The sequence below is a fragment of the Budorcas taxicolor genome, chromosome 7 (genome assembly GCF_023091745.1).
Source record: "Budorcas taxicolor isolate Tak-1 chromosome 7, Takin1.1, whole genome shotgun sequence".
Lineage (NCBI taxonomy): Eukaryota > Metazoa > Chordata > Mammalia > Artiodactyla > Bovidae > Budorcas > Budorcas taxicolor.
Window position 1 is genome coordinate 12,218,531 of NC_068916.1, and position 10,449 is coordinate 12,228,979.

General features: G+C 58.7%; 1 protein-coding gene across 1 annotated transcript; it reads right to left on the bottom strand.

The window, feature by feature from the left end:
* Window positions 1-99: 99 nt before the first annotated feature.
* On the bottom strand, window positions 100-9,109 carry DCAF15 (DDB1 and CUL4 associated factor 15). The gene is made up of 13 exons (XM_052643231.1): window positions 8,978-9,109; window positions 7,070-7,167; window positions 6,846-6,981; window positions 6,158-6,264; window positions 5,938-6,077; window positions 5,681-5,851; window positions 2,148-2,582; window positions 1,948-2,039; window positions 1,726-1,854; window positions 1,549-1,634; window positions 1,216-1,320; window positions 1,025-1,140; window positions 100-649 (listed from the first exon to the last, which is right to left on the bottom strand). Exons 1-13 carry the CDS (start codon window positions 9,107-9,109, stop codon window positions 594-596), a joined length of 1,803 nt encoding a protein of 600 aa, XP_052499191.1. The 3' UTR covers window positions 100-593.
* Window positions 9,110-10,449: the final 1,340 nt, after the last annotated feature.

The following is a 10,449-nucleotide window of genomic DNA, read 5'->3' on the forward strand; positions in this document are numbered from 1 at the left end:
GGCTACTGCTGACTTGCCGGGCTTTGGTGGGAGCCTGGGGGCTGGAGGGGGGCCAGCTGGGCCCCGAGCTCATGAGTAGCAGGCAATGAAGGGAACTGGTGAGGTTCAGAAATAAAACATTTATTATGTGAAGAGGAACAACAGGGCCAGGAGGGGGAGGTGTGACAGCCACTAGGTTCTCCACCTCAGGTGGGGGAGACGGAGGGTGGTCGGGGCAGGGGTCTGGGATCCATCTGGCCTCCCTGGGCTGTGTGGGGGGCCACGTCCACACCTGTAACTGAGGAAAGGGGCGAACTCTCGAGGAACGAGCGCCCGCACCCAGCTTAGAGTGAAGGCGGGCGCTCAAGGCAGGCGGGGCAGGGGGCTCTCTTCCCTCTGCCCCTTCCCCACTTAAATAGGCATAAATAAGAAGCGTCCAGACTCTCAGGCCACCAGGGGCTGCCCGGCCCAGCCCCCTTCCCGCAGCCTAACACTAGTGCCGGTCATCGCTTGGTCGGTTGGTTGGTTGGCCGGCCGGCCGGCGGCTACCAGGAAGGCGGCCAGCTCCCAGGCCGCGGAGGTAGTTGGAGTCAGTGTCCAGGGCGGCCGGGCCCTCAAAGCACAATCCACGTGTATCGCTCGCTGTCTGCCAGAACTTTCAGTGAGCACCCTGCAGGGGAAGGTGGGGACAAGGCCTTGGAACCTCTAGCTGGCCCAGTCTGCAGGAGAGGCTTCTCTCTTTCCTTGACCTGATGGCAGCCCAGAAGGCTCTAGCAAGGCAGGTGCAGGTTATCTCTGCCTCGGGCCTGCAGCCATTCAATTAATGTCTGCTGAATAAATGAATGAATGGTTGGGGGGCCGCCAGGTGCCACATCTGAGCTGGCGCCCTGGCCCTGGCCTGGGCTGCCCTCGCCTTCACCCCCATGCCACTGCTCAGTCAACGAGCTCCATTCAGCAACATTTGGTAATCAGCGCCCGCTCCAGGCCCCGCCCAGCCCCAGGACCAGGACCCCAGTCCCCAGCTGTCGTCAGGGCGGCGCCCCACCTTTGTGCAGAGCCTCGTTGGTCATCCTGTTGACGTATCGGCCGCTGCTCTCAGGCACCAGCCACTTCATAACCATGTCCACACAGCTCTTGCGATATGAGCTCCAGACGCTGCCACTGAGGAAGAGGGTATGAGCAACTCTCCCAGCCCTGGGCCCAACCCAGCCCTGCCTCGCCTTGACCCCGCCTCACCTGGTCTGCCCTTTGACTTCAGTGAGGTCACCCACACTGACTGTCACGAAGATGCCTGTGTTGAGGTCCCATGCCACCTTGAGACTGGTGTGGTAGGTCTTTGGTCTACAGGAGGGAAAGCTGGTGAGCACAAGAGAAAGTGGGGACTACAGGGTCCCTGAGCTTGAACCCAGGCTACCCTAAGGGGCTTTTACCTTTGGAACAATAATGGAATAGCCTATCCAAGCTTTGGGGAGTCAAGGGGAGTTTTATCATATGCCAGCTCCCCGCACTGAGCTATCGTGAGAGCAGGCCCTGCTGGGCAAGGGTGAGGGCGGGTCCTTGCCCACTCACCGGAGCTGGCCTTCCTCGGTGGGGGATGGGAACGCCAGGAGCAGCAGGCCAATGTTGATGAGGACCTGGTTGGTTTCTGGGCAGACCTGGGGGGCGGGGGTTGGACGTGACAGCTACTGAGAGTGCCACCAAGACCAGGGGAGGCCCTGGACTGCCCTGCCCGACACCTGGACCCACCTCCAGGATGACAATGTCATAGTCGCTAAAGGAGCAGAACTGGTGACCCCAAGTGGCGTCATGGCGGATCACCTCGTTGATGACATACTCGAAGTCCAGTGTGAGCTGCTCGACTGTCAGGTACTGACCCTGCGGACAAGGACAGGGGGAGAACTGCACCCACCGCCATCCCAGGAGGTGCCCCAGGAGCTACCCCTTGGCCTCCCCACCACCCACACCCACCTGGACAGCGGCCTGCTCCCGCATGGGCCGCAGGTTGCGACCACGGAGATCAGTCACCACGAAGGGCAGGGAGATCTTGTCATCCTCGAACTCTGAGTGGGCAGGACAAGAGGGTAGGGATGGCAGTGGGAGGCCTAGAGGCTCTCAAGGCCAGCCTCCCGTGCTTGGGGCCCTGCCCACCAGAGGGGCTTCCCGCTCACCATCCTCTGGCTCCGTCCCCTCACCGGACCCCAGCACGTAATAGAGCTTGGTGTAGTTGATGTATCCAGGCTCCGGGGCGGGCGCCTCTGCTGCAGGGGGGCTGTCCCGGGGCACCGCCTCCCCACCTGGGCCAAGGGGCTCAGAGGGCAGGCGGCAGCGGCTGCCTGAGGGCCCTGGGCAGGGGGTTGGCCGGACTTCCTCCGAGGTCCCACCCTTAGCCTCTTTGGCCCGGCGGAAGATGTCAGCCACAAACTCCTTGGCTTTGGCAATGGCGGGCGAGGGATCGGGGGTCCCAGAGGGCCAGGCTGGGGCCGCTTCAGGGCAGAGGCTGGGGAGAACAGGGAGCAACTCTGGGCTCTGGGGTCCAGGGGGGCTGGGAGGGGCCGGGGGGTAGGTGGTGTGGTCGTATAGGATCTGGCAGAAGCTGCTGTCTCCTGGAACATAAAAAGTGAAGGAGGTAGAAGAAGTCAATAGATGAGTTTAGGTCAGAACGCTCTCCTGACCTCCCTCATTACCCTGCGGGGGTGGCGGGGGTTGGGGGGGTGGCGTGGATCTTAGAAATCCAACAGGAGGCCCTTCTAGAAGACTTACATATGCTGACATCAGTCCGAACCAACCAAAACGGAAAAAGGACTCACACACACACGTTCGTTCAAACCTTCCTCTTAAGCACCTGCCATATGCCCCATACTGAGGACACAGGAGTGAATAAGGCAAAATTCCCTGCCCTTGGGAGCTGACATGTATGGATAAAAGCAGTCATGTATGGATGTGAGAGTTGGACCATAAAGAAAGCTGAACGCCAAAAAACTGAAGATTTTGACCTGTGGTGCTAGAGAAGACTCCTGAGAGTCCCTTGGACTGCAAGGAGATCAAACCAGTCAATCCTAAAGGAAACCAGTCCTGAATATTCATTGGAAGGACTGATGCTGAAGCTGAAACTCCAATACTGTGGCCACCTGATTTGAAGAACTGACTCATTAGAAAAGACCCTGATGCTGGGAAAGATTGAAGGCAGAAAAAGGTAATGACAGAGGATGAGATGGTTGGATGGCATCACCGACTCGACAGACATGAGTTTGAGCAAACTCTGGGAGTTGGTGATGGACAGGGAAGCCTGGCGTGCTGCAGTCCACGGGGTCACAAAGAGTCAGACACGACAGAGCGACTGAACCGAACTGGGGAGCTGAGAGTCTATGATGACGACAGGAGATAAAAGCTACATAAGGGCTTCCCTGGTGGCTCAGTGGTAAAGAATCCGCCTGCCAATGCAGGAGACACAGGTTCTAGCTCTGATCTGGGACGATCCCACATGCCCAGGAGCAACCAAGGCTGCGCGCCACAACGGAACCTGTGCTCTCGAGCCATAGCTACTGAAGCCCACACACCTGCGGGCTCTGCTCTATAACAAGAGAAGCCGCCCCACGAGAGGCCCACGCACCACAACTACTGAAGCCCGCACACCTGGGGGCTCTGCTCTACAACAAGAGAAGCAGCCCCACAAGAGGCCCACGCACCACAACTGGAGAGCAGTCCCCGCTCTCCGCAACTAGCGAGAAGCCCGCACGGCAGTGAAGACCCAGCACAGTCAAATACATAAGCCACAGAAGGCTGACAGTTTATCACACTGTCTTCAGTCCTTTTCAACTCAAGACAGACCAGCACAGGCACAGCCTGGCCGGATCCCAGGCCTCTCTGTGGCTCCACCTGACGGGGGCCAGAACTCCCTGTGGAGAATCTCAGTGTGGAGAACCCAGTGCATCTGCCAAGCAGCACCACCACCAGGCCCTGGGCTCTCCCTGCCCTGCTCCACTGGGCCCCCCTAGAAGCAGCCCTTGTAGAGGGGAGCTGTCCTTTCAGTTCAGAGACTCAGGGCCAAGGCTCAGAGGAACTTGTCCAAGGTCACACTGAGAAATAATACAAGTATGCCAACACACTGCTGTCTGCCAGGGCGGTGGCACTTCCGGAGAGGAGGCGGATGAGTGGAAACTGTTCGCGTCAAACTCCCCCTCTGTGTAAATACCCTCCTGGGGTGAGAGGAGTGTCGAATCCGCTGACAGTGCCCCTCACCTGGGCCGTGTGCACACGGCCACATCCTGTCCCGTGCGGTCCTTCCTAACAGGGTGGGGGCAGCTGACCCGTCCAGGCCTAGCTTGTTGGGGGATCATGGTTTGGCGAGAAGCAGAGCCTTGCCCACGCTGGTACAGGTGGGCAGGGCAGGGGTGGGAGGCCCCTGGAAGAGCTCGAGGACAAGCCGCACTGCCCCTTGCTGGTCGGTGGGCTCAGTTATATATACATATATAACACACCCATGGCTTCCCAGTGACTCAGAGGCAAGGAATCCACCTGCCCACGCAGGAGACCCAGGTTCAATCCCTGGGCTGGGAAGATCCCCTAGAGGAGGAAATGGCAACCCACTCCAGTATTCTTGCCTGGAGAATCCCCATGGACAGAGGAGCCTGGTGGGCCACAGTCCATGGGGTCATAGTTGTACATGACTGAAGCAACTGGGCAGACACACACGAGCATATATACAGAATCCTCTTATCACGTCCATCCCCTCCCTCCCCAAGGGGCAACCATTTTAAATGCAGGCAGTTGACGCCTTTTTTTGGCCATGCTACTCAGTGTGCAGGATCTTAGGTCCTCCCCAACCAGGGACTGAACCTGGGCCCTCACAGTGAAAATTCCTAACCACTGGACCCCCGGGACCACTGAAGTCCCAGTGGTCATCTTTATTGGACTGGGTTCTGGCACAACGGGAACACATTTTAAACTCATATATAAACGGCATCAGTAACAGGTTACAGATCTCCTTGTGTTCTTTTGCACATGAACATGTGTTGAAGGCACACTGTCCACAGACAGGCATGCTGGGGCACTCCCTGATGATCCGGGGGAGGTAACCACCCAGTCCTACCTTCCCAAATGCCAGGCGGGCCCCAGCTGCTGCCACTAAAGCCTGGGACATGCTTGGGCGCAGGGCTGCTGCTGGGCCACAGGCACCCTCTGTTGCCATAAGGCCCTGGGAGAGCAGGAGCCCCCTCCCCCAGCCCCATTGTCAGCAACAGCCAAAACCAAGAGATGGCCCTCTATCCACTAACCACTCCCTTATGTTTTTGATCAGCCTTTCTCTTTTCGAATAGAAGGACGCACTGCACCGTCCGGTATGGTGGACATGTGACTATTTGAACTTGACATCACTAAAATTAAACAGCTCAGTTCCTTGGTCACATGAGCCACTGTCAAGTGGCTACTGGTGGCAGCTGTGGCAGATACCCCAGATATGGACCCTCTTAGCCCCATGGAAAGTTCCAGTAGGCAGTGTTGGGGCAGGGTGGCTGCGTTTGGAGCCCACACTGCCACTTCCTGGACAAGGGACCTCACTTCTCCGGGGTCTCAGTCACCTCATCTGTGATGCGGGGTAGTGATGGCACCGACGTCAAGGGGCTGCTTGGCCAAGTAATTGGGTCACAGGGCCCCGAGGCTAGGAGCGCGTACGCAGGGCCTGTGGGCAGACCCGGGAGCCTACCTGCCGAGTGCACCGAGACGGCGCAGGCCACCAGAGAGTAGCTGGTGTTGAGCAGCACCACCTGGTCCTTCTTGAGCTGGAAGGCGGGCTGGAAAGTGGGGAAGGGGTAGACCACCTGGTACTTGGTGTGCAGCATGAAGCCATGCCGCAGACACTGCGCGCTCGGGTCACCTGCAGCGACACAGGCCACGCAGGCTCAGCCGTGGCTGCGGGGCAGGGAAGCAGGCCGCCCGGCGCCCCAGGCCCCCAGCCCTCACCTGGGCGGGCGCGGCTGGCGTCCCGGCAGGCGGCGCAGCGGCCCGGCGGCGGCACGGCCACGGTGCTGATGTAGATGTCCCGGTGGTTCTCGTCGCTCATCACCATCATGTTCATGAGCATGCCGTTGGCTGAGCGGGTGCTGGGGGCCGGCGGAGCCTCAGAGCCTGGCCTGGGCGCCCGCCCCCACCCACTCCCCACCACCCTATCCCCAAGTCTCACTTGAAGCCGAAGACAATGACCTTGGAGGCGTCACTGGGCCACTCGCACACGGTCAGGTACAGGTCACTGTAGATCTCCTCATCCTGGAAGAGCCGCACCTGGCGGACCTGAGCAGCAGGTTCTCGTGGGGGTGGGGTCCAAGCGGGCCAGGGCCAACCTGAGGCTGCACCGGCCGGCAGTCTCGGGCCAGGGAGCCCCAAGCAGCCTTCACCCCACACCCCGCTCTGCCATCCTGAGAACACGCTGAGGAGGCGCATAAGAATTTCCCCTCACAGGTGGGGGACACAGGGAAGCCAGGCCTAGGACAGGACACAGCAGACCCGTCGGTTCCAAGCCCGACCCACCCTGAGACCGGTTCACCTCTCTGAACTCACATGGAAACTGGGGTAACAGCACTCACCTCCTGGGGTGGGACACTCGAGGAGTCAAAGTCAGGGCTAAACCAGGCACGGCAGCCTGCTTTGTTCTAACAGACCTAATGGGTCCCTCCTGCCCTGAGCCGCCAGACCATAGGAAATCCTGCCATTTACCCACTTTGGGCTCTGAAGATGGCAATTTCCTACAGTTCCACCTAACACTTGGAGTCCTGACAACGGCCCTGCGGGTACACTATCTTCAACTTGTGGCCGTGGAACCTGAGGCTCAGAGTGGGGTCATGTGGTCAGAAAGGGAGGTGGCCTGGCCCTACCAGCTTGAGCTTGCTGTGCACATTGAACTCCCACCAGTACAGGTGGTAGATGTAGAAAGAGAAGTCGTCGTCCCCACTGCTGCTCGTGTAGGAGAGAACGTAACGGCCGCACTTGGAAAAGCCCAGGAAGATGTGTCTGTGGGGATGGCAGGGAGGGGCCAATGGCCAGGTCAGGGCCGGCCGACCATCCCACCCCGCCAACCCCTGCCTGGCCCCCGCCTTACCCTGCGTAGAGGAAGTCTTCATCCACAATGTTCTTGAGAGAGACGCAGACCCTGGGTGGCAGCTTCCGGAAGAGGCGAGGAGAGAGCTGCCCACTGATCTGGGGAAGGGGCAGCCAGGGCTCTTGAGACACCATGTGGTAGAAGCGGCCTGCAGCCCCCCCCCCCATCCCCCTCACACAAGGCAGAGCAACACCTTTGGGGTCCAGCCCAGCCACACAGGCCTACTTCCTACCAACCATAACGGTTCAGGGTGGTCCAAGCTCTGGAAGGTGTGAATGGCTTGAGCCTGTCTCTCCACCAGGGCCTCATGCCACCCTCCCAACTCCACAGCCTAAGGGTTCCTCTTGCCTGCGGTTTCCCTGGTGGCTCAGATGGTAAAGAATCTGCCTGCAAATGCAGGAGACGTAAGAGACATGGTTCAATCCCTGGGTCGGGAAGATCCCCTGGAGAAGGGAATGGCAACCCATTCCAGTATTCTTGCCTGGAGAATTCCATGGACAGAGGAGGCTGGCAGGCTATAGTCCATGGAGTCACAAAGAGTTGGACATGACTGAGTGACTGACATTTTCACACGTTCCTCTTCCCAGGCTATGAGGACTATCACTGGCATTGCTTCCCCCAGTCACCCCTGGCCCACACTGGGCCACCTAGCTGTCTTCCTGAAGGCTACTTGAAGGCACAATGAGCTGTGGACATTGAGGATCACTAAGGAGGCTGAGGTGGGGGCTTGACCAACTCCACTCACCTGTTCCCAACCCACCAGCCTATACACAGGGCGCTTAGGTCCCTGGGGGGGGTAAGCCTGACCAGTGACTGTCCATCTCCTGCCCGACTTCCCCTTCTCAATTAACAGCTGCCCTCCAACTGACTCCCTCATCCCAAAACTTCAAGGAAGGTTTTGGGTGGGGAGCAGGCCCAAGTTGAGCATTGAGGAATCAGGGCACCTCGGATCCTGCTACCCAGTCTAATGGGGGAGATGCAGCCCAGCCCTCGAGGAGATCCCAGAGTGGAATAACCCTGTCAGCGAGGCTCAGGCTGACCGGGAGACACAGTCCCCGGCCACGGAGCTTCCAAGCTAAGGGCGGAGCCACAGCCCAAGCCAGGGAGCAATCAGGCTGAGGGTGGGGACTGTCCCTGTTCCAGAAGTTCTAGTCAAAAGGAGAAGACACAGCCCTGCCTTCACAGAGTTCCCAGCCTGATGAAGAAGACAGCACGACTCCCTGACCCACGGAGACACAGACGTGCCCCACTTGCTGCTGACCTGACAGCAGATTTACACGCTTGCCCTCCCAGAGCTGGCAACCCGACGGGGAAAAAGATTCCAGCACGCTGAGAGTTTAGTCTCATGGGGAGACAGAGCCTTGCTCAGGTAGCTGAAGATCAGGCCCTCTTCAGGGAGCTCCCTCTCATTCAATGGGGGAGGCAGTTACAGGAACTCCCAGCTCTCCTGTGGTCAGAGCTGGACAGAGAGAGGAACCCCAGGCGGAGGAATCCCAAAGCCGGTAGCAGAGACTGTGCCAAGGGGGCGGTCAGGCTCCATAACGGAGTGGCCGGGGGAGCAGGGTTTTGAAAAACGAGTCCGACCTTGCGTCTCCCCCTTTCTGCTCACTCCTCCAGCGGCCTCTAAGGCCCCCTTCATCCAAGCCCGTCCTCAGGACCCCGCCCCCAGCCCCTCCATCCAAGCCCCCCTCAGGGACCCCGCCCCCAACTCCCTCCATCCAAACTCCCGCCGCAGCCCCCCCAATCTAAGCTCTCTCCCCGGGGCCCCGCCCAACCCCCTTCCTCCAAGCCCCCTCCCATGGGGCTCCGCCCCCAACCCCTCACCCCGCGAACGCCCTCCCTCCCCGCCGCCTCCCTCGTCCCTCCTCCCTCCCCTCCGACGCGCTCCTCCGAGACTCCAGGCCTCACCTTGACCCGCTCCAGCTGCTTGAGGACGTGCTCCCGCCGCCGCCCCGCTGTCCGCTTTCCCCCGGCGCCCCCGGGGCCGCCGCCGCCGCTCCCGGCCCCGCTGTTCCGCTCCGATTTCGAGCTGGGCGCCATTTTCACCCCCTCCCTCCACTTCCGGAGCAACCGGCCTCTTCGCCCCACCCCCGCCGCCTCTTCATTGGCCGTTGCTCGACACTGCGGCCCGCCGGTTGGGTGAAAGCCCGCACTCTGGGCTTTTTCCCGCTACGCCTGTCCATCACTGCCACCTCGACCCTTGATTGGTAGAGACGGTACAGTCCCGGCGGCCCGTCGCCGTATTCCCGCCTTCCCGCAAGGACGCACCCGTCAGAGGCCCCGTTTGCGCCCCTCACTGAGATGACTTTGACCCAATAGGCAGAGGAACCTATCCGTCTCCAGGGCGTCACGCCCCCTTGTGGCTGGTGGGTTTCCATGGAGATCCAGGCGGTCCTGGCCTGTGGGCGGGGCGATGGGAGCCAGTGGTCCAGAAGGGTCATAATCCCCAGCCCGAGGATATCCCCGCCCAGTCTGGGTAAGCTGGACCTGGCAAACATTCTGGGGCCACCGGCCGGACTGAGAAAAGGGTTACAAAATAAAAGGATGAAATTGATTAAAACATCTTTCAGGACTTCCCTGTCGGTCCAGTGGTTTCAGGACTTCCTCCTGACTTCAACTGCAGGAGGTACGGGTGCGGGTTCCATCCCTGGTCCAGGGACTAAGATCCCACGGTGCAGAGGGGCGTGAGAAAAAAACAAATTCAGATGGACTGGCGGGCGGCCTGACCACATCATGATGATGGTAATAACAACAACATTAATCACTTATATAGTACTTTATACTTAACCAGAAACAGTTCTGCACTTAGAATCCTATGTAGTAGATCACTGTTATGCCCATTTTATAGATAATAGTAATAACAATTGTTTAATGTCAGGTATGAGTATCATCTTCCTGTGCTTTAGCTTATTTAACTTTCAAAGCCGTTTTGCAGATGGACCCTTTTATTATCTTCATTTTTAAACGTGGTGAAACTGAGGCTTACAGTGTACTGCGCCTGAACAGCTGGCACATATACACCTCAGATGCGTGAGTGTTGTGACCATAATTAGAGAAGAATAGAATGGATCTGGCTTTCATATTCTTCCAACCTCTGTCTTCGTTTATTCAATAAATATTTACTGAGCACCTACTATGTTCAGTGAATAAGACAGGGCTTATTTATTTATGTGTATGAAGTCTTAGTTCCATCATGGGAGATCTTTTGTTGATTGCAGCACACAGACTCTCTAGTTGTGCTGCGTAGACTCCAGACTGCACGGGCTCAGTAGTTGCAGCTGGTAGACTTAGATGCTTCATGGCACGTGGGCTCTTAGTTCCCCCACCAGAGATCAAACCAGTATCCCCTGCCTTTCAAGGCAGATTCTTAACCTCTGGAC

What these genes read in the sequence shown, in the direction of transcription:
- DCAF15 (XM_052643231.1), bottom strand. Translation starts at nt 9,109, where the DNA reads ATGGCGCCCAGCTCGAAATCGGAGCGGAACAGCGGGGCCGGGAGCGGC. An exon ending in AGCAGCTGGAGCGGGTCAAG is followed by an intron (nt 7,168 to 8,977) that starts GTGAGGCCTGGA and finishes CCCCTTCCCCAG; the next exon opens with ATCAGTGGGCAGCTCTCTCC. An exon ending in CGTCTCGGTGCACTCGGCAG is followed by an intron (nt 2,583 to 5,680) that starts GTAGGCTCCCGG and finishes TTTATGTTCCAG; the next exon opens with GAGACAGCAGCTTCTGCCAG.